This window comes from Ambystoma mexicanum, chromosome 6p (assembly GCF_040938575.1).
Source record: "Ambystoma mexicanum isolate Mex_15411 chromosome 6p, UKY_AmexF1_1, whole genome shotgun sequence".
In the NCBI taxonomy this organism is placed as follows: Eukaryota; Metazoa; Chordata; class Amphibia; order Caudata; family Ambystomatidae; genus Ambystoma; species Ambystoma mexicanum.
Window position 1 is genome coordinate 1,356,116,450 of NC_090935.1, and position 24,684 is coordinate 1,356,141,133.

Here is a 24,684-nt window from a genome sequence, read left to right on the forward strand (position 1 = left end):
TCCAGTAGCCCACTAAAAGCCTCTGCTTTCCTTGGCACTGGAAGTCCATATAAGGATTTTCCTGGCCACAAAGGCCAGGAAGAAGGCTGAAAGACAAGATGGCCAAAGGACAAGCGAAAAACCTCATGGCATGGACATGTTTGGTCACTAGCCACAGTTAGTAGCCAAACGCGGTAAACGCAGTAAGGCTAAAATGAAAAACACCAAAAAATTTTACTTTTGGCACAACTAGAGTAACCAAAACTCCTCTGAGTGTTAGTCTAGGGCAAAAACAAAAGTGTACCCCATTGTACTGCATTGTAAGATTCATTGTACAATGATAAAAAGTTACCACTGGTGATAATAAGTTACTAAAGTAGAAACTAAGTAACAAGACTAAGGGAAACAATGCGTCTCAGTACTGACAGCCTGATGGACATGTCGGTTTCCCCATAACAGATGAGCAAAGGACAGTGTAGTGAAGCTTAAGGCTTCACTGCACTGTAAAAAGTACAGGCCAGGATAAAAAAAAGCAAAACGTTTGTGTGTCCATTAAAATGGAAGGAATGGTGCAGTAAAGAGAAATATTTCCTAACAGTCTCCATTTGGCAAGTCTGTAAAATTTCAATTCATTTAAAGGTTTAACAAGTGTTTGTTTATCCACCGCCATGTCTGTAAACATTTGGAATTTTGCTTGTCAGTATCTGAGTTACTAAACAGAAACTGATTAAAGATTTTTAAGTAAGCATGCAGAGAATCGTAGCCTGCCTAATCAGTGGAAGGAAGCATTAGAAAATATGCATTTTATTACCGTGGATATCACAAAATCACAAGACGGTTTAAAAGGCTACAAAGATGAACCAAAGCTAATAATGTTATGATGTATTTGGTAGTGAACGAGGCGCCAGAAAGGAATGGGTGCAGTCTGGATTGGAGTACTGACCTTATCAGAGTTGTCAAGTATGAATGACTCATCCAGTCCTGGTCTTTCCTTTGCATTTTGGGAATTTCAATTCAGTCCAGCCTTTATGATGGGAGAAATGAAACTACACATGCCAGAATGTAAATGAAACATACAGGACTGGACGGAGAACTAACACCAGACAAGCTCTGAGTTATGCTTCCCCCTATTGTTTTCAACCTACGCCTCGGACCATACAATTTATTACAAAGTACAATGCAAGATTGGTTCACACCTTCCACCAAACTGACTCTGGCAGGGCAATACGCTCTAATGGTAAACTGAAGGCAGAAATACATTCATTTTTTAGTGTATGATTTTTTTTGTGACTTTTTTCTTTGAATTTCAAACTCTAATTTATAATTAATTTTTGACCATGTAGACCTTTTGCGTTTCATATATCGTGGAGCAAAAACATACAATGAACATTATAATCCGATCCCCAGAAAGTATTCTCTCGAGGCAGCATGTGACCAGAGATTAAAGGAACCCACAGAAGTTGTGCTATTTGCATTGTCACTGCACTCTTTGGGACAGACTCACAAAGGTTTCTGATCACTCTCGTGGGATGGGTGTCCTGCCCCATCTCCATCACTTCTGTGAGAAAATGTGGGGAATTCACAAAAGGAGATCAGACTGAGCACACCACAGCTGCACACAGTCAGGTGCCCCCTTTCAACCTCTGCACACAGTCACACACATCCTGGACGTCCGGCTAGGCCGTGCGTGGCTGCACATTTTTGTGCATATTCTCAAATGGCATGTGCACACAATGAAAGGAAATGCGTTTACCATCATCCTTCTCTGTTCTTCTCTGTTCACATCAGATGTTGAAGAATGTGCCATTCATAGAAGGACCATGTGTGACCCTTCTCTGCATTGTCTGTAGTTCATGCCAATATCGCGATATTTACCACCCCTCCCGTCAATGCCTATACTATCCCTTCAACCCGTACATTGCCACCCAGCACTTAAATATCCCCATGCTAACTCTCGAAAACCTATAGCATCCCAATCGAAAGACTGCACTAGCCTAGCAACTAAACTGCTCTCATTAAGTGATATACCCCTCCCACACAAGTTATATGCCACCCTAAAAGCTATACTGCTCCTCGTCAGCTGCACTGCACACAGGATGTATACCACGCCTACATTAGCTGTACTACCCCCACCAGGACACATAGCAGAACTGGACTCCCACTCAATTGTGTCCAAAGATATAGCCTCCCCCCCACCCCAGCCCCAAACCATATGGCCATTCCAGCTCCTACACACTTCTCTCAGGTGCACCAGCCTTACAGAAGCTACATTCTCTTTGGAGGAGAAGAAAATCTTCCAGCATATATACATCTGAGCGGCACCGATACAGGCTGTCTTCCATCTCTCTGCACACCCCAACATTCAATGTACCCTTTCTATACTGGCCCCAATCCTCTATACTTCCCAGCTGATCTCTATTAGCCACCAGTCATCTCTGCTCTGGCAGCCGCCTTCATGTCCATGCCATGGACTGTACCGCCATGTATTTATACCATTCTTTTAGCACCTAGCTGTACCCCCAAATCCTATGTTGACCATGCCCCTCAGTACCCTTGATTACTCAGTTGAACCTCTACCACCTTTCCAGCTACACTGCCTGCCCCTCCATTGCTCAGTGTAACAGAGCATACGGCTCTAATGACAGGCGACCCCCCCCCACCCTGCAGAGGAGAAACCAGGAAGAGCGAGGGGGGCCAGAGGCGTGAGCGCTACTCTTGGCACCGGCTGAATGGCCCATACACCATGTGTAAGAATAGAGCTTCATACAAGCTGTAGTACCTATGGAGTGACCATGTAGCATGTCTGTTAGCTGATAAAAGAAATATCAAGGTTTCAGGCAGTGGTGACTGGTGAATTTCTGAACTGGAGGAGCATAACTGTTTGTGCCTAATATGCAGCATCCGAGCGCAGCGATGGTGCCTGAACTAAACAAGGGGGCTTGGGGATCACCCTCTGAGAAACTGTTTAAAACAGTGGGTTAAAATAGTGCATTTGGCATTACTTTCTGTGAAAAATTGTGTAAAAGCCACACAGTTTGCAATCGGTTTTCTATGGAAGCACTTGAAAAAACCCAAAAGATGCAAGTCACCAACAGTGCACAAGTCCAGTTTTCATCAGATTTTCACGATGCCTTTGTCCGCAACATATAGAAGTATATTAAAATGTTCATGCTGGCTATGCCCATACATGTTCATGCAGGGTGCATCAATATATGCTAGTATTACCTTAGGTCACAGAAGGAAAGCATATCCCGACTGTCTATACCACCTAAGCACACTTATATTTGCTTTTACCCTTGATGCAAAATACAAAAATGCCATGACACACAAAGCATGTATGGACAGACCGGAGCCACGAATGCAAGGCACTCTCGACATGGAATACCATGCATGTTTATTTTACCCTTGATTCCAAGTATAAAGTATCAAATGCCATGCCACAGTAAGAAAGTAACTGAACACTGACACCATAGGCAGGCTAGCCATATAATAACACTTATAAATGATGTAGCCTTAATGACAAGTAAAAAATGCAATGCCACAGTAAGACAGTATATGGAGACCGGCACCACTAATGTAGGCCATGCTAGCCATATAATACATGTATCATGTGTGGTTTACCCTTAATGCTAAGTAAAACATATCATGCCACATTGAAAAAGTATATGCAGACTGACGCTACTAACGTAGGCCAGTCTAGCCACATAATAAAACTTATAATGTTTGCTTTAGCCTTTATTCCAAGTAAAAATATCCAAACTACCCAATTACCCACAGGTTTATTAACACAGGCTCCTGGAGAAAGACCCCTTATTCTGCCCAGGAGGGCTTCATGATACACTCACAAACACAGGTGAACGGGTCAAAGTAAAATGCATACCCCCTTACTGATTGATCACAATCAGCACATAACAATCAAGTACCACACTTAAACGTTTTGTATACTGGTTTTTATATTTTGCAGTATCTACTTTAGGATTATTTTAGGTGTGGTGCTGAACATCATAGGTTTCACGGTAAGGCAATTAAGATTTGCACAATTCAACAAAAACAAGTGAGTTTACTTGCACATATATGTTTATAGAGTCAACAAAAATGCAGATTTCTACTGTCGATACATAACGACAGGGGTCGGATCACATAAACAGATAAAACGAATATACGGAGTGTATTTCAGTACAAGGACAGTGGAACAACATTAGTGACACTGTGGTTGGAAAAAGGATTTGTCTACACCAGGGTGTTTCAGCCATCTATAGGGGCTAGGTGTGCCACACATTTCTCACGGCCTTCGTCAGGACGGAAAAGACAGTGTTGTCAGGATGTTCAGAAAATGCTGTGGGGTAATAATTATGCCATAGAAGTAACAAAGGGAACAGCAATGTCCCACCGGTGAGGGTCGCGATGGACTCCTAAACTTGGATAGTGCTGGAGATGCAGTCACTTCATGTTTGGCGGGACTGGATCCAGAGGATGTGCCCTTTAAGGGTACTTTTCTACGTGTGTACCCTGGAGCGTTGGGATGCCCAGGGATCCTGTATGCCCAGGGGAGCATTTGTCAATTTATGCTCCTGCTCCGATGTAAGGCACGAAACTGCAGCAGGTAGTAGTAATTACCCACAGACCAGTTTGTTTAAGGCCCATTTGACCATACTAGTTTTACCACATTTTACTGCAAATGTAGATGGGGGTTGGGTTTAGGTATTTAAAAAGGCAGGGGAAATGTGTGGGGGGTCTCCACCCACATTTTCTGCAGTAAAATGTGGATAAAGAAATTTGACCAAATGGGCCTCATGCAAACTGATATGAGGAAACATCATAGATCTAAAAATTCCATGCCACATGAAGAATGTATATGCAGACTGACACTAGAAGTGCCAGTCTGTATATAGTGCCACTACATTTAGGGTTGGGGCCTGACACACACACACACACACACACACACACACACGTAAACACACACACACGTAAACACACACACAAGCACACGTAAACACACAAGCACACGTAAACACACAAGCACACGTAAACACACAAGCACACGTAAACACACAAGCACACGTAAAACACTTTCACCTGTGCATTCACACATCATTCAAACACCTAATTGCATGCACATAAACATACACATGTACATTCATACATAGGTATACATTGCATTAAAAAACACTCACATTACCTGTAATGTACCATCCAAATGTGCTGCACCGTCATGCAGGACTGGATGGCCATCCTCTCTGCAATTTGAACACGCAGACATACAGGAGAGTATTCTCCTGTCAGTTGGCATGTCTACACTGCTAGTGTAATAATGAGGTGATGGGGCCAGTCTTCCAATGCCCCACCACCTTTCATTATTAAGTGCTATGTTTGGTGAGGAGCCCAATGGGCTTACCAAACAAAATAAAATGCAACGTGGGGGACACACCCCTGCAGCTCAGTCTGTAAAAGAAAGGAAATATCGAGGCTGAGTACCACAAAAGGAAATACACCAAACACAGGCTATAAAGATTCACAGATCTTTAATACTGCGCAGTTACAAAGAAACACAGATCTGATACAGATAGCTATCTGGCTCTCGACACCCTGCAATGAGTACCAGCCCATCAGAGTGAGGAGGGAGAGGTACTGGACATCTAAATATTCATATTATTTATACATATCCTTCAATATTGTCCAGCCCCTCTACAGGTTAATAATCTGCGGTCTAGAGTTTGTGCCGAGTTCACATATAGCTCATACAATAATATGCACATGGATTACATAGGTTTGCATTTCCAACAAGTTACAATGGCAAAGTGTATTTCTGGATTTAACAGTGAGCCTTAGCACATATCCCTTCACAATGTAGTTCAGCCAGTGTCCACGCTCGACAGTTGCATAGTCTTCGATGTGTATTCGTGGATGAGGCTTGTTAGTGCAGACAATCCTTATACCACAAGTCATTCTCGGGACAAATTCTCATTACTTAGTGTAAACATTCGGCCCTTGGACAGTCTAACCATTAACTAGACTCAAAGGTCGGGGAGGCTCGGTTACAAGTTGGAAACACAATCCACCATTTTAGAACAGAGAATCACATACGAACAGAAATCAAAATGGCGGGTGATCCTAAAATGGCAGCGAAGTCGATCCAACATCGGAACTTTACAACGCGGTTTTCTTCGAAAAGCGACTAGGCTTAGGCCAATATATATCAGAAGGAGGCACAATATGATTTCCCGTTTGACAAACCCTCCTTTTGGCCTAAGCCAAGCCCAAACTACTATTAGTCACTTTACGAGTAACTCCACGTCTCAATGTCCATACAACCTGAATCGCAATCATCAGAGATATCGATCGCCATAAGGTCTGTGACAGAAATTTCCTTCAACACAAATTCATTGGCCATTCCTTTTGGTGCGCGTACCCTTTGTCCTCATGTTCCCATAGTCTGTGCACAACATCCTCCTAACACTGAACATATGGCAGGAAGACATTGTATACAGCAACAGCAGAACAACAGAATACCCAGGATAATCAATACGACTGAAAGTAGCTTCCACCCCCAAGGTCGTAAGAAATCCCAGAAACAAGCGCTGAGATCCCAATTTCCTTCGGGAACGTGCACTTCTGATCTAAGGACCCCACTAATTTACATACTCCACCACGCTCAGCCAGGATGACGTCTAATGCCGTCCGGTTCTGTAGTGCCACTAACATTATCGCTTTCTGTTCTAGAGTCATGTTATAGAGTATGTCAGTGGTCCGGTTGATGGTTCTCTCCAGTACTCTCGCTAGTCTTCTGATATCCTCAGAGTTTAGTATTTGTCCCCAAAAAGGTACAAAAGATTTTGCTACGTCACCCAGAACTTGTGATGAAGTATCGCCATTCTCATCTCGCATTGGACGAGCCTTAGAGATTTCTGTGGTACTAGCTATAAATACCCCTGGTAACAGAATTCCTAAATAACAGGTTCCCTGCCAATCCCCAGGTATCCATGGGAAAGCTTCATTACCGCAAACGAAGTAGACAGGTTTGCCTACATATAAAAGGTCTGTCCTCACTGGTCAAGTTCGCAACATTGGTGCAACCCTTTGAATCACCCATTGACTAAGTACCATTCCTCTGTATGCAGAAAGAAACTGAGTCGGGACTATGGCTAACAGTGTAGGAAGGTGGCGTGGCATCCCTATTGCCTATAGGAGCCATCTTAAAAGAGATCAGAGATTGAAAAGGTCGAGACAGTCTATCGGAAGGCCTAATGGAAGCAACATTAAGCTTGCTTCTATTTGCAAAAAGTGAGCATCCTAGGGGCGTTAGAACTCGTCTTTCAAACTCATTCAAATTTGTTCCATCAAAATTCCCTGCGATGCTATCATTCCATCGCCCAATGAATAGTGCCCTTAGAGAAACATAACATGCAGTAGTTAAAGGCAAAGGATGAATATACCAGCCCAACCCACATGTTGCGGTAAATGAGAGCAGACTCAGCAATTAGACCTGTTCAAAATGGCATGTGTTGCATTCATTATAAGCAGTAGTGTGTTATTGTGGTAACTCTGTGCTGAGAGTCTCTAGGGGATAGAGTGTGCAGATGCACGAAAGGTGTAGATACAGTGGGTACATTTTCAGTGGGCAAAAGAGTTTCAAGCGGTCGTACTTCTTTCATGTACCAAAATCCCACAGCAATTACTATTGTGAAACCGGTTAACATGATTACAAGAAAACAATGCGTTTTAAGAGACCATGTATTCAATCGTCCATTGTCTATACTGGCCACACTGTCACTTGTTTTTTCCCTATGGGTGGAGGCGGTAGCAGGCATTGTTTTTTCAAAACGAAAAGCTCTGGAGTTCATTTGCTGGCGATCTCCTGATCGCGCATTTTCTTAGTCCTTCCCCATCCCCGGCCAACAACTTTCCTTTATATGAAAAAGACAGGGCCAAAAGACAAGCCCTATGATGATTTTCCTGGTGACACAGCCGAACCGTGCAGTAAGTCTAACTCTGTGGACGCAGATTGTACCTTGTGACTCCTGGTACGGTGTGATCTGCGAACAACGTGTCGTTGCTTCCTGATGGAAGTGATGAATTCGCAACAGAACCTAACAGTGGTGAAAAAGGATCTGTAGGAGAGTGTTGAGATGAAGCGGCTGTTTCCCCAGGCTCCACGGGCTCAGGGAGTGTCCCAGAAGCACTCTCAGTACTGCTCAATGCTGAATGATCGTTGGGAGCAGAGCAGGTAAGATTTTCCGTATCTTCTTAATCGTGCGGCAAAGGGAAGGGAATCCTCTTGACATGCGATGCATGTATCCAGTGCCTCTTTCCTTCCACCTGGATCGCCGTCTGTGTGGCCAGGAGGACCTGGTGCAGGCCTCTCCACCGGGGTGCGAGACAGGATGCTCGTTCAAACGCTTTCACGAGCACCCACTGCCCAGGTCGGATACTGTGACCTGGCCCCTCATATTTTACTAGAAGGGCTTCTCGCACCTGTTGGTAAATCAAAAACAGATTTTTAGTTAACCGGTCACAGTAGTCAGAAAGAAGTACATGTTCAATATCCCTCAGGGCCCGGGACTTAGGGACATTCCAAATTTTAGCTGGCCTACCCATGACCACTTCATATGGGGAGAGCCCAGTCTTAGTCTGTGGGGTGGTGAGCATTGACAGTAACACTATCGGGAAGGCATCCGGCCATTTCAGTTTGGTGCCGGCACACGTCTTAGCGAGCTTGTTTTTCAAAATTCCATTGTGTCTCTCTACCAATCCAGCACTCTGAGCATGTCTAGCCGAATGGAACCGTTTATCTATCTGTAATCCCGTGCATATCTGCAGAATTACAGCAGCGATGAAATGTTGACCATTGTCCGACCAGATGACACTTGGCAAACCGAACCCAGGAAAATATTCCTTAAGCATGGTTTTCGCCGTTGTCATTGCTGTGGCATCTCTTACAGGAAAGGCTTCAACCCATTTACTAAAGGCGCAAATAATAACCAAGATGTACTTAAAATTACTGCAATGCTCCATTTCAATGACATCAAAGTGGATAACTTCAAAGGGGACAGAAGGTGGACCAAAACTACCCCGTGGTGTCGATGTGCCCTTTCCCATATTATGCTGTAGACAGATCATACAACTTTGGACAAAACGCTCAGCTGTTTTCAAGATTTTATCGTTCACCCAGACATTTTCTAACATTTTGCAAACCTTCCTTGCACAGATTTGGGTGGGCCCATGAGCCATTGCGACCATCGTTGTAATGTACACGTCTGGCAGCATCCATTTTCCCTCTAACTTATCCACCCAACACCCGTCATCATCCAACCTCGCCAAACCCTCAGCCCAGCACTTAGTTTCTTCTAACCTAGCATCGGCTTGGTTATTCTTTACAGATTCAATACCCTCATCTGTGGTACAAACATTTGTGGCTTCCCTTGCAGTGTACATTTCTGAATAGAGATCAGTGGCAGTTTGTTTGGCTAAATGGTCAGCAAAAGCGTTCCCTTTTCCTATATCCTTTATGATTTTCTGATGTGCTGCGCATTTCATGATCGCTAACGGAGTGGGAAGTACAAGCGCTGAAAGTAACCGCACTATCAAGGAGCCATATTGAATCTTCATTCCATGTGAAGTCAAGAAACCTTGTTCCGCCCAAAGTCTACCGAAGTTGTGAACTACCCCAAAAGCGTACTGACTATCAGTATATATGTTTACTCTAAGCCCTTCGGAAAGTTCACAAGCTCGAGTCAATGCAATAATCTCTGCGGCCTGCGCTGAGTTATGCATGATTCTTTTGGTTTCCACAATTGTGCTCAGTGTGGTGATGGCATAAGCAGCCATGGATGTACCATCCGGAAGTTTGAAACATGAGCCATCGCAAAACAGCTCCCCTTGTGGGTCGTTCAAAGGAGTATCTTTCAGGTCGATCCTGCTTTTAGTCTCTTGCTCTGTGGTGTAAAGGTAGTCATGTGACACTTCGTCACTGCAAGCAGTATCTTGTGGGAAAGGTAATAGTTCAGCCGGATTCAATACACAAAACCTGTGAATTTTAATGTGTGGTGCAAACAAGATCAATTCATATCTCGTTAATCGTGTGGAGGTGAGGTGTTGTGTTTGTGTTCTATTTAATACAACATTTATAGAGTGCGGTACCAACAAGGTTAAAGCATGGCCTAGGACGATACTCTCGCTCTGTTTTACAGATGCAGCAGCAGCAGCGACAGCTCTCAAACATCTTGGCAATGCGCATGCAACAGGACCAAGTGCGGAAGGAAAGTAACCACACGGCCTATTCTTCCCTCCATGTTCCTGCTTAATACAGCCAAAGCACATCCATCACGTTCATGCACATAAAACTCGAAGGCCTTTTCATAATTTGGTGTGCCCAAAACTGGTGCTGAACACAGTGCAGTCTTGAACAGATCAAACACTTTCTGGTGTTCCAAGTTCCATGGCAATGGCAAAGAAATGCCCTTCTTTGTCAAAGTCAACATTGGTTTAATCACTAGTGAGAAGTTGGGGATCCACTGCCTACAGTAAGAAGCCATTCCTATCAAGGCTCTGGCTTCCTTCTGTGTATTTGGGACAGACATGGCAGAAATGATTTTAATCCATTCAGGCGTCAACCTTTTTCCCTCCTTTGACAGGAGATAGCCTAAATAGGCGACCTCCTGTCGACAATATTGAAACTTTTTGAGTGAAGCTTTATGTCCATGTTTACCCAGGTGGATAAACAACAGCACGGTGCCCTCCTTACAGGCACTTTCTGAGTCAGCAGCTAAAAGAAGATCGTCTACTTATTGAAGCAATATACAAGTGATAGGCAACTCAAGTGTATCAAGCTGCTCTTTCAAAGCCCTACTATAAATGCTCAGACTTTCCGTGTACACTTGTGGCGCACTGGTGAATGGGAATGAGCATCCCCCTAAGGTGAACGCGAACAGGTATCTGTTATCCTTGTGTATAGGAATGCTAAAGAAAGCATTCATAAGGTCTACAACACTAAAGTGAGTAGCAGAAGCTGGGATCATAGTTAGTATCGTCGTTACATCAGGCACAATAGGAAATTGTGGAGCAACAATCTTATTGATAGCGCGTAAGTCAATGATGATACGAAAAGGAATTGCATTATCGCCTATCTTATACACAGGCAAAATCGGACTATTGCACAAACTACCTGCAATTTCCTCAATTACCCCACGGTGTACAAAATCAGAGACTATACACGTCAAAGCTTGCTCACCATCAACCGAAATCTTATACTGAGGAATACGTGGCAACTTTACTCCGTGTTTCAAAATGATTTTAACAGGCTCCATTTGTAGAACACCAACATCATTGTCATCAATCGCCCATAAACACTCCGGAACATCCCTAAATTCCGGCGGCAAAGGTGTAGTCAGGAACTGTGAGACAGAAAGTTGCTGTGGTGAAATCGTCAAAAGCACTCCATCCTAAGAACAATAAATAACCGCATTTAATTCTTTCAACAGATTCAACCCCAACAAATTCTCTCCACAGTTCGTTGTCAAAAGAAATGGACAGTGATCCGTGAATGGACCTAGTGTAATCGGTACCGGCGAAGAAACTGGACAAACCACTATTGTATCAGAAAACCCTACAGAAACATTGGTTTGCCCTGACAGTGGAATGTTTGGAACCCGTGGATGGTCAATGTAACACTTCTGTGCTCCTGTATCTATCAAGAATAGATGTTTCCTATTTCCCACTATCATTTCAACGTAGGGACCTTTCTGATGAACGGGGAATAGGTGTTGGTTCCAAACCCTGCTTCGGGCAATCCTAGTGAAACAAAATGTCATCAAAAGGAAGGTCTTCAGAGAGGTATGCAGTAGAAGGATGGTCAAAAATGTTTCTATTATCCACACTCGGTGACTGATTGTCTTGTGACAAAGGCTGTGAATTCTGAGAAAACTGGCTTCTACCAGGAACCCCTGCCCCTGGGCGGCCTCTGGATCATCTACCCATGGTACCAAATGTGTTATTCAACCTCTGCTGGAGGATCGGGCATTGTGCTCGCCAATGACCCTCTTGTCTGCAATAAGCACATTGGTTCACGTGTACAGGACCCAACGGCACATTACCCTGTGGAGCATACTGTGCCCTAAACTGTGTACTACCCGCTCTAGGACCTTTAACAATCTGTTTCAATAGAACTTTAGTTTTCAGGTCTCCCTTTCTCTTTTGGATTCTCTCTTTTTCATTATTGACTCGGTTTTCATAGTACTGAGCCATATGCAATACTTCAGACTGAGACTTAGCCTGCCAAGCGCTCTCAGAAGTCATAATTTGCGACTGGATGTCAGGTAACAATCCACACACAAATTTGTCTACAAATAGTCATTTTCCAGACTCTGTGCTCAAACCTTGTCCACTGAAATCTGAAAACACTTGTTCAAACCGATTAAAGAATTTGGTAGCACCCTCAGACTTGGGTCGTGCAGTACTGTTGAGGTATTGTGTCTCATCCAAGAAGGGGCCCCCTTTCTCACTGTCCGATCCCGGTCCGATAGCCGCGTCAACACTTCAACGAGATGGCATCAATCTTGAGGGCCCCTATTCAGGCGCCATCTGTAAAAGCAAGGAAATATCGAGGCTGAGTACCACAAAAGGAAATACACCAAACACAGGCTATAAAGATTCACAGATCTTAAATACTGCGCAGTTACAACGAAACACAGATCTGGTACAGATAGCTATCTGGCTCTCGACACCCGGCAATGAGTACCAGCCCGTCAGAGTGAGGAGGGAGAGGTACTGGACATCTAAACATTCGTATTATTTATACATATCCTTCAATATTGTCCAGCCCCTCTACAGGTTAATAATCTGCGGTCTAGAGTTTGTGCCGAGTTCATATATAGCTCATACAATAATATGCACATGGATTACATAGGTTTGCATTTCCAACAAGTTACAATGGCAAAGTGTATTTCTGGATTTAACAGTGAGCCTTAGCACATATCCCTTCACAATGTAGTTCAGCCAGTGTCCACGCTCGACATTTGCCTAGGATTGTCTTTGATGTGTATTCGTGGATGAGGATTGTTAGCGCAGACAATCCTTAGACCACAAGTCATTCTCGGACAAGGTCTCATTACTTAGTCTAAACATTCGGCCCTCGGACAGTCTAACCATTAACTAGACTCAAAGGTCGGGAAGGCTCGGTTACAAGTTGGAAACACAATCCACCATTTTAGAACAGAGAATCATATACGAACAGAAATCAAAATGGCTAGTGATCCTAAAATGGAGGCGAAGTCGATCCAAAATCGGAACTTTACAATGCGGTTTTCTTCGCAGAGTGACTAGGCTTAGGCCAATATATATCAGAAGGAGGCACAATATGATTTCCCGTTTAATAAATCCCCATGCAAATACAGCACACGGGTGGCCTGTGCCGTCTGCCACTGATTTCAGGGTAGATCATTTGTAGAGAGAAGAATACACCGTTTACCATTATTTAATGTCTGAGGAGGGGTGGACTGGCCTGGTGTTTTAAATTGTTATGTGAATTTGTAGACTGCACGAACACCCGAAGGCAACTTGCCGCTAATAGACAGGAACAGCAGAAGGAGGGGAGACTGAGAACAGGTGAGTTTTGAGTGCACGCCTGAAGTGGAGCTAGTTATCCATTGCTCGAAGAGTGAAAGGCAGGTTCCAAAGTTGACTTGCTACCACGGACAAGGAGCGCCAGCCTCTACGCACGTATCTAAATCGTGGTACTGACACACATCTAGATTCTGCCGAGCAGATGGGCCGAGAGGGAGCATACCAGCAGAATTTCTTTTGCAGCTATTCGGCACCTGTATGGTGTAGAGCACAGTGTATAAGGCACAGGGCCTTAAAATAAGCATGTTTAGCAATGGGAAGCCAATGCAGCTGGTGCAGAACCAGGGAGATATGCACCGTTCTGTCGGAAGTGGTAGCAAGTATAGCCGCAACATTCTGGAGGACCTAGAGATGGTTAATCTGATACAGGGGTTGGTCAAGGTAAAGGGAATTACAATAGTCCATGGAAGAGAGTGAGAGAGAGGCGTCCACGGGTGTGGAATGGAGAAGGCATGAAGGGTAAGACTTTGCGTAGGATTTTCAACTGAAGATGACCCTTTTGACAGATGGCTTTGATTTGGGGTTCCATGGAGGGTGAAGACGAGATCTTAACTCCCAGATCTCTTACCACTTGGAGCGCCAGGGGAAAAGGACCAAGGGAAGGAGGCCAGAATATGGGAGTACAAAGCGAGGTCTCCCCAGAGGAAAATGTACTGAGAACCTCCATTTTGTCTCTGTTAAGTTTCAACCAATTGAGGCTCATCCATTCCCCAACTGATTGAAGACAAGATCTAAGCCTGGACGCAGTTTCAGAAGAAGATAGAGAAGGAAAAGAATTTGAGTATCATCTGCGTAAGAGTGGCAGACCAACCCAAAGGAAGCGATAAGTTTAGTGAGGGGTTGGATATACACATTGAATAGCACTGGAGAAATAGCCAAGCCCTGGGGAACACCGCAGGAAGGGTGACAGGCAAAGAGCGGAAGACTGTGTCGAAGGCGGCGGAGAGGTCCAACAAAATAAGAATTCCCACACCACCATGATTGTGTATTGACATAAGGCCATTGAACACAGAGACCAACATGCTCTTAGTCCCCCATCCCAGAGGAGTATTGCTCAAGAAAAGAGGTAAGAAGCAGACCCACCAAAGATTTAAAGAGTTTCATCAGGAAAGGGAGAAGAAAGATAGGCCGGAGGTTAGCAGGTACATAGGGGTCCAAGGAAGACTTTTTCCAAAGGGGCACCACAAGTGCATGTTTAAGGGAGGATGGGATACAGCCTGTAGTGAAAGAGACATTGACCGCTTGAGTGAGCACAGACATAATGGAAGGAGAGATTTCTTTGATCAGAGTCAGTGGTAGCGGATCAGAAGGAGAAGCAGATTTAAGTCTGGGAATCACTGAGGCAACTATACTCCTGTGAAAGGCTAACCTTCCTTCCACAAACTCTCTCATCCACTAGATACAATCCCCTTTGCTCATGGGGCAACAAAGGACAGATCCCAATCGTTTGGATTATACTGCCTGGGGAATAGCTAAGCCAGAAACTATAGGGGTGTAATTATTATGAGATTGTCTATTATCAGTGAGAGGAAGTGGTATAACTTGGATTGTGTAGCTGCATATTAGTGTGAAAGTCAAAGTCTGGCTCGTCTTCTCAAGTCCGGTGATGGTTAGGCAAGAAGAGATGTATTTGTTTGCTTGCAAGACAACCCAACAGCATCCTACTTGTCAAGCTGTTCCCTCCTGACTAACCCATTCCACCCTCAAGACCCATCATTTTATAACACATGCCCATTGAATCGTCCGGGACCCTTATACCATACCTTCTGGCATGTAATACCCACCGCCCACCAGAAGAAAGGAGCTTATTGATTCCAGTGCATATTCCGTCAACAGTGGTAATGCAGAATAGTACCACGTGAGGATTTCCTTCAGGGGAAAGATGGTCGACCAGGTTCATTTCCAGTCCTGTCTCCCTCAGGTGAGGGCCTTGTGGACTCCATCCTTGTGATGACTTTCGATCCAGGTGAATAGTTGTCTTGACTGGCGTGTAACGAACGGGGTGATCCACTGGCCTCAATTCAAGGCCCTTGTCCCAGTGCCCTTTGTTGGGCAGAACGTTCGCAGTCCAGTTCATTATGAGCATGTATTGGCCAGTGCCAATAGGGAAAAGGGATGTTCCATCTACCTAAAGTCCATGAGAGAAAAAGAAAAATAATAAACACACAGGGTCAGGGAATATAAGATGGCATCACTGAGTGACAAGGTTGACATTTATTTTCCCCTGAACATATCCCCCTTGATTCGTTCTTTCGGTTCTCCCATCCTTTTTATTTATTTGTTTTCTAACTAGTTCTGGTCGGCATTCTTCCACAATAGCACTCTACATGAAAAGTAACTCCTATTTTGAAGACCACTAATCTTGATAGAGTAATGGGCATTTTACAATCTAATTTCAATCCTTCATTTACACTTATTTCTGAAAAATACTCTGAACCAGAGGTACTGTGTTGTCAAATAAAAGATAAGATTTTCTGCTGGTCTTGTGTGTTTTTTTGTTTTTGTTTAGCTCATGCCATTTTTCTCCCTTACACAATAGCAAGGTTTAATTTTCCCAGCATAAACACTGAACTAAAAGTCGCAGATGTACCGGGTGAAGCAGGCCCGAAGGCCATAAGTGTTGGAGTATCTTAATGCTTGAAATTGTGCCAGCCTGCAATAATAATGACCTCTCCGTTGCAGGTAGCATGCCCTCCAGCTCCATTCTTCTCCATAGACGTCAATGGGCGTCCACCCATCAAAAACAATGTATTTCACTGGCCTTGAAGTTTCCAGAGATTGAGGGATATGAGATCTACAGAGAGAGGGGGGCTGCATTGAAACAACGCTTTAAGTATTGCTAAGTGGCCCCATGACGTGTGTGCCTCCTCCATCCAGAACCGGCTGTTTGCATTCTCAGGCCTGTGCTTACTTTCCCACCTCTGCTTACTTAGTCTGCATTGTGGTTTTGAAGCAGAGCTATATTTCCCCCAAACCATGTCCATAACCTGTTCGCTTCTTTGCATGGTTGGACCCGTACAGTATGATTTTCCCCTTAAGCCCAGAACTGTAGATACCAGAATGCAAAGAAAACATCACGCTGGACTGGACTACTCCCATGCGACAGAGGGTAGCGTCACTTGTCTGCAACAGTTGCATTGCAACACGCAGAGCACAATTAGACTGGTGGTGTGTGCCGTGGTTTGATGTATTTATTTTGGTTTCTAACGCACTCGTAGTAACATTTGCCTCATAGCAGATATCATGTTGGGTACGAGTGACGCAGCCTCTGCTGTGTGTTTATCTGCATTCTGGTTCTCATAGGCTTTCTTACCAATTATAAATGAAGAGCTGCAAGTCACAGTTGAGCAGCAAGTCACAGAATGAATTAAAGAACACGCCTATTGCCCCAAGAGAGCTTATTGGGCAGGAGAACGACATTGAAGAAATGTGTTAACATAGAAAAAAACACAAGAACAGAGGATATCCAAAAACAGTCACACCTGCTAGAGGAGCTGCAACGGCCGAACAGTTACACCAGACAAAATGATTGCCATTGGCTCTTTCTTTCTTTCTTTCTTTCTTTCTTTCTTTCTTTCTTTCTTTCTTTCTTTCTTTCTTTCTTTCTTTCTTTCTTTCTTTCTTTCTTTCTTTCTTTCTTTCTTTCTTTCTTCCTCTTTCTTTCTTTCTTTCTTCCTCTTTCTTTCTTCTTCTTTCTTTCTTCTTCTTTCTTTCTTCTTCTTTCTTTCTTCTTCCTTCCTTCCTTCCTTCCTTCTTTCCTCCCACCTCCCTCCTTCCCAAAATAGTGTTCTCTGTACTTTATTCCTTACACCCGTCACCTCTCCCATTTCTGCCTTCGTTCCTCAGCTCATTCTTTCTTCTCCCATCCCTCTTTCCCTGGTTCACTTCTCCCTTTCTCAATTATCCACTTGCAGGCCATTTGCATTTCTACAAGCATGTCTGTCTGGGGGAAGTTCTCATTCAGGCCACTGCATATAATTGCTTTGGGCTGGATTTCCTTTGCAGGCGGGAATGTTGTATTAGAAATCTTCATACTGAACCAAATCGCCCCGTGGTGGTTGCAAAGTGGATAGGCCTGCATTGGGCCCCGCCCGAGTATCCAGACTGTAGGCTGTGGAGGAAAGGACACAGAAAGCAGCGAGGCTCTGCAGAGCAAAGGGAAGCGGTGAAGAAGTGGGGGAAAAGAGTGCACATAAAAAAAACCTGGCCGGAGGGGGATTAAATGGGTGGGCCGGGTTAAATAAAGAAGGATAGAGTTTGCTAAAGCTCAGGTGCATGTTTATTCAGCCATAGCAGATGACAGATCAGCATTTCAGAAAATAGGAGGGTAGCTTCCGAGGTGTATGAAAGCGAAGAGAACGTCTACATGAGAACAGTTTCAGAGCAATATATAGGTATCAGTAGAAGTAGTCCGTGGCAGTGTAAAGGCCTCAAGAGGCGCTCCAGCGGACCCTTGAAGCGTGTCCGATTTTACCTCTCATTTCATTTTTCCCACAAAAAAAAATAACAGAATTGTCATTCTGGGATCCCCAAGCCTAGTGGCCACGGGTGGCCAAGTCAAGAAGAGGGAGTGTGAGAGATAAATGTGGATCTAGGTCAGGTTACCATAGAAACCGCCAGAAAGCTATGGAAGCGGCGAAATGTTTGTTTCATGAGCGGCACACTAAATTGTGGACTTAAAAACATAACATTAAAGTGATATCTACCAATAACCGCTATCTTTGTTTGCCTCTGCATTGATTTCATGATCCACCAGTCTTCCCTTTTGAATACTTCCCACCAGATGCAGGGTGTAAAGCAAAGGACTTGATGTTCCGTTGACTATAGTCAAGCCTCAAAATCCTAGGAACTTCTGTCACTTAGGGGAGTGTTATTCCGGATTCCTTAGGAATATTACAGGTTATCTATCGCATGGCAATGTAGCAATGGTTTTACTAGACATAACAAACTAATTTTGAGACTATGTAATGTAAGTGTAGGTGAATCTGACACGTTGTGGCAGTTCTTCTGACTTAGAGCTGCTAAAAATGCGGGCACCATTTTTTTACGCGGAGTTGTTAATGGAGTCTCATGTCTTGCAACTTTACCAACTGCACTCACTGCCTACCTTCATGAGTCGGTAACTGAGTGAGTGAACATAATCACTTGTATAGTTCCAATCACTACCCAAACGTCGCTTGAGTTGGTCAGACGCTCAGCAAGAGGGGCCGGCCGGCTTCGATCAGGAGTAGCGTTTGGGGATTTTTGTAACCAGAGGCAGTTGATATCATTCATCAGGGAATGCAGGATGGAGTTCCAGAGTTGGGCTTCCCAGTTGGAGAATAACCTGCCGCCTGAGGTTTCCCACTTGGGTGGATTCAGGCAGATCCCAGTTCTCTGCTTGTAGGACTAAGCTTGGATGATAGGGTTCCACCAAGTAAGCATAATGAAGCGTGTAGAACGCCGCATCTATTCTGTACAAAGAGCTGCAAGTTCCTTCCATCACACACTGTATAAGCTCATGCAAGCGTAAAGCGCTCACAAAATACAAATGAAATACATATACAAATACAGCCTCGTACAACAACACATGAAGGCTACCGGTCGAAAATCACTCCTGCGATCAGCGAACGGTGTAAACCGAACTGAAGTTGCCAACAGCACATCAGAGCTCTCTTGCTCTTTTCTCCCGCTCAGTCCTACTAACTTACCCCCAAAGCTTACCCTCTTGCTTTACAGATCCACCAGAGCACCAAGGGACCAGGCAGGTGGGGATAGTGTGCCGTATAAAAACCTTTAACATAACATAACAGATACAGAAGGAGACTGTTCTATTTAGGGTCCAGGCAGCAGAGGTGTGGAATAATGGACCTATTGATTTCAGGACCACAGGAGATTAGGGAGATGTGTAAACAATGGCGCTTACAGCCATGTTTGTGACGCGTGTTATAATACAAGCACATATCTCACAGTTAACTTTACTCACATGTATTTCAGCTCACCTCTTCGGTTTTACTCGGAGGAAACATGTATGTTATCGTATGTATTATTCTTTTTTCCAGGCATAATGAGATAGAGGTGAACATGGGAGACCGGTGCCTTATTTCCAGTGTGGTGCTTTCAGCCCAGGATAAAGACACCACAAGGGACAGGATCGTATATGTGTTTGAGACACTTCCTCTGAATGGGGAGCTTCAGCTCAAGGTGGGTGATATGCCAGATCTACAGACCCATATCAGGAAGTAATGTACATTATTCTGACACATATTCAAATGTTTAAAGAAATGGAGTTTTATGATTGGTTGATAAAATGTACTAGAGTGCAATCTGTGTTATCTGGCAATCCATTAACCAGAGCACTTCATTAACTGGCATCTGTCATTACCACGAATAGCCCCATTCTGGTTAATAAAATGCTGGATAACAAACTTTGGAAGTTGGCAAACGAGCAGATGGTCAGGAAGCTCTGTTGCCCTGCCTTTTTATTACTCTGCTTGATGACCAATTCACCCTTGTTGTCCCGTTCATATAGCCATATAACCGATGCCCCGTACAATCAAGGTAAATAAATAAGTAAAGGTAGATTTGGGGACTATTGTGCCTAATGTAGAACACGTGGTTACAATATATTCAACAAAGGCCTCTTACAACTCTTTCCCTTTCAGGAAGGATGGGCCACGCATGCATCAATGGGTGTCCTCCCGCTCCCTGTTAAGTCTTGCAATACGCATGACTTGACCAAAGACAAGACTGCCTCATGGCTGCTTCCTAACCTCCATAAACTGCCGAAATCCAGGCAATGCTCTCTGAAAGGGAGTTAGGATGTGAACAGCGTGGCTTGGTTTGTTCATTATTGGCAAGCTTCAAGTGTGATGTTTTTGATTTCCTTAGGGATATCAGGGCTGGGCACCCCTCCAGAAAGGCATGAACTGCACCCAGGATGACATAGATATGAATTTGCTGCGATACGTCCACACCGGAGCCCTGGGGTCAAAGAGCCAGGACGGCTTCACCTTTCACCTGTGGGATGGAGACAATCGTTCCCCAGCTCTGCACTTCCACATTATCGTCAAGGACATGGAAAAAGGTAAGCTTTATCTGCCACGCGCGTGCCGTGGCAGGTGTGGTCCGTGCCGGGAGGATGCAGGTCAATGCTATTGAAAATCAATAGGAGTGATGCTATTTAAGGACTCTGCAGGGCACGAGATAGAGACTTCAAATGCTTTCCTCTTCTGAACAGCTCTCTGACTACATACAACATTCAGTGTGTTAGAACATAGAATAAACAACCTTATATATCTGATTAAGGTCCCCCTACCACACACTATAACGATATTGTAAGTCGCTAAGGAGTTCTATGACCAAATAGAGGAATGCGGCCAAAGGGTGAACTCCTTCATAAGGTCACTGAACTCTGAGGTGACTTGCAATATTTCCCTACCTGGCCTCTTCCATAATGTAATTGTATTGTATTTGTCATTCATATAGCGCCTTTTACCATTACTATAGTCTCAAAATGCTGTTAGTGGAAATGCCCTTGGTGGACCGAAGCCCTGAGTGTAAAATGACACAGGAAGCTGTTTTACAAGAGAGGAATTTTATTAGGTGCTGCGGTGCTCTGCGTTGTGTCTGCTCAAGCAGCAGGCATTGTGAAGTCACAACTAAAGGACAATAACTGATTGCAAAGCAGTAGTGATGTCAGTTTTGGTTTTGGTGCTTTTTAGTGGCATAAGCCACCAAAGTTTGCCAAAACATTGCTACAAAGGGCTTCCAAGAAGCAGTCTTGCTGGTTGGCATGACAACTGGAAATGTTGTGCCATACAATCGCTAATGCACAAAGTGTTCATTTCTGTCATATATACAGATGGAATCCAATAGTGGCTTGTTTAACATATTTTCTCCCAATCAGGAGTACTGTCACATGTCATGTGTCTCATTGGAGCCTCCACAGAGTGATCTGTTTCTGTTTCGGACGGCTTGTCGGACGTAAGCAGAGCAACTGCTGCAATTGTTTTGTGGGTGTTGCCTGCAGCTGCAAGGGGATCTTGTGCGGCGGACACTCAGCAGGTATCACTGCAGCCCGGGAATGAAAGGCTGGTGGCTCCCAGCTTCATTGGAGCTTTGCTTCCCTTCCCAAGCTCTCTGCTGGTGGGAGGGGAGATATCCACGAGGCAGCAAAAAGACGGCTGGAGCAGAAGTCTTCGTGTCCTTGAGTTTGCAGGTAACTTTGTTGCAAGTAAGCCTGACGTAGCATGCGCCCGCAGCATCCTTTTAAATGCAGGGGCTTGTGCTGTTTCACGCCTGATGAGGCCACAGAAATGAGCGCGCGTGTGGCTCCTCCTCGACACACACTGGAGTGGAGTTGGAAGCAGTGAGTGCTGCGATCGCTTCAGGGGACCGGCGCATTTAAGAGCAGATACCTTGCAGCCCTGGAATGTGGTCTGGCATTCTTGGTAGGACAACATTAAACGCCCGGCAGAAGCCAAGGCAGTGGCACTTATGAAAAAAGTGCTTATTACCCCGCCCCCACCGAGCGACTCCCCTCTACCTGAAAGCAATTATACACAAAGACCGAGGCGCGTGCTGCACATTAATTCATCTGTGATTTAAAAGCCTGTCTGCACCGGTGTTTGTTTCCTATAAAGCCACTCGGTTCGCCAAGCAATTGGTGAAATCTTTTCCTGCTTCCAGCCATTCACTCACTTAGCGAAGCGCTAGAGGGTCTGGCAGGCTACTCACACTGCCACCTTCATCTCATAGTAGAACATTTACCTTGGGGTCCACCCTGATTCGCACAGAGGCAGTCTCAGGCTGGGATGGGGGAAACTATCAGTCCACTCCTTTCCATTCCCGGTGCAGCGCCCAACCATAACTTTCCCTGGAAACTATTAAACCAATTGGAGGCACCAGACTCTCTGTTGTGCACAAGAGCGATCCTTGAGTGTCAAATTAGCATGGATCAGTGAGTAGGGCGTTCTGTCCCGATTTTAGGATAACCAATGAAAAGAGTGCCCGCCCTCCAGTCGCTTTGGGGTAAAGGGCAGCAGAACGTGCAGTTCACAGCCGGTCACTTAGCAAAGTGCACGCCGAAGTCCCCTCGAGCTGGCGCAGGAGAAAGGGCAATTTGGAGAGACCTCCAAGAAGTTGGACAGGTCAGTATAATCCCCCAGAATATTGCCAGAATAAACAGCCAAGTGTGGAAATAAAATGGTTCCTCTGAAAACTGATGTCCCTGCTGTTTGATTAAACAAATTACTATATGATCTCTAATAAACTGTCAACCTGGATCTAAGTGTTAGTGAATGCGAGGTGGACATTGAAGGTAAGAAAACAGGTTATGATTGGCAATGAAAGCCAGGGCGAAGGTGGAGAGGCAGACAAAGGCGGAAAGAAGCATGGGGTAGAAACAAAGAGCGGGATAACCAATACAAAAAAGAGATAAAGGGATAGAGAAAGAGAGGGAGAGAGGAGAGAACGAGAGAGCAAGAGAGAGAGCGAGAGAGAGTAATGACAGAGGCAGAACACCAGAGTAGGAAAAAAAAAGCAATGCACAGGGACAGATAGAAAGAGTCAGAAAAGAATAAGGAGGGGGCGGGGCCAGAGGAACACACATGTAAATGGCAGAATCTAAAATGTGGAATGCACGGGATGGGATTAGAAGAGAGGGAATGAATACAGACGTGAAATAAAAACACAGCTTGAACACAGTGCTTTAGAATTGAATTGAGCGAATATAGCGTTCCCCGAATCACGGTTGATAAAAACACTGAGATGTAGTCTAAGTATTACAACGCTCAGATCCATTTACTATTTATTAAGGGCGTTTTATATAAAGATATGGTTGGCGACTTCTAAGTGCTTACTTTCGTAGTCTCCGAATTAGCAGGTGAATTCAGCACCGGGTGAATGCAAGGCAATTGCAAACACTCCCGCAGGTATACACGTGACCCACGAAGGCTGCCTTGACGGGGAATTTAAGACCAGGCATGAATATCTGTGCAATATGTCACAAAACCTTACCAGAAATAACGGAGCAACCAGTCTGTGTGCAGGTGACACTAAAATGTGGCCAATAGAGTTTCTTAACTGTTATGGAGCTGTGAGTTTATATTTCTTGGGGTGACATTTCGCAATGCCGGGGGGCTCCGTGGCCAGGGATAAACAATACATGTCGGTTTTTTTTAAAATGGAAATGTTTCGGTTTGTGTAATGTAGAAAAGCTACCGGGCTTTCTTTATATTGGGTTTACCTAGTTCTCCCAAAAAAGGAAGTTTACGTTTAATTTGTACACACGATTGCTTTAGTTTTCACGTATGTTTGCACGGATTTGCCATTTCAATACTTTAAAAAAGTGCCATGTCCAACACAGCTGATTCACAAAACGCTGAGGGTGACATAAAATAAAGTTGGGGTGCTTTGGTGCTCTTGTCAGCAGCCATTCCCGGCGTGTTGCAGAGAGGAAGCGATGTGAATATTATCCAGACTCTGCTTAGCGTTTCACGGAAGGGACAGAAGCAGCAAGGCAGGTTTTTGTAGTGCAGGAGCCCCGCAGAAGGCATTTTGGTAATTACGGATTCGACTACTGGGGACAAGGCAACTACGTCGAGGTCACTTATTTTATTGTCTTTATCCACTGCCATGTTATACCCTCACCCCGACAGTCCCCCCATTGGTTATTGTACAACAAGGGTGGGATTTTAAACCATGGTGCTTCACCCTAAACCCTTTATTCCCCCCACACACCTTACCCCACTCTACCCCTCTCGTCCTCCTTCCACATTACCCCTCCTCCCTATCCCCTCTCATCCTACCTCTCACACTATCTACCCACAACAAAATTCAACTAACAATCGCCTCCCTGACACACAAAGCACTACATAATGCTGCCCCCAGCTACCTAATCAACAAATTGTCCAGAAAAACCTCCAGCAGGCCCACCAGAGCTGTCAACGCAAACTGCCTGGTGGTATCAAGATTCAAGTACGCCAAGCTTGACGGCAACATCTTGCCTGTGAAGGCCGCTAAACTTTGGAACTCATTGCCAAATGAGCTGAGAGCTGATCAACCCTACCTACATTTCAGAAAGAACCTCATCACCCATCTTAATCT

The 24,684-nt window shown here is 44.6% G+C and overlaps 1 protein-coding gene across 1 annotated transcript in view; it reads left to right on the top strand.

The window, feature by feature from the left end:
* The window catches only part of FREM1 (FRAS1 related extracellular matrix 1), a 1,195,879-nt gene that overhangs the window by 737,171 nt on the left and 434,024 nt on the right, over positions 1-24,684 (top strand). Inside the window, exons 22-23 of the mRNA XM_069626057.1 lie at positions 19,638-19,779; positions 20,467-20,662. Coding sequence (XP_069482158.1) covers positions 19,638-19,779; positions 20,467-20,662 — 338 coding nt within the window. The remainder of the gene's footprint in view (positions 1-19,637; positions 19,780-20,466; positions 20,663-24,684) is intronic.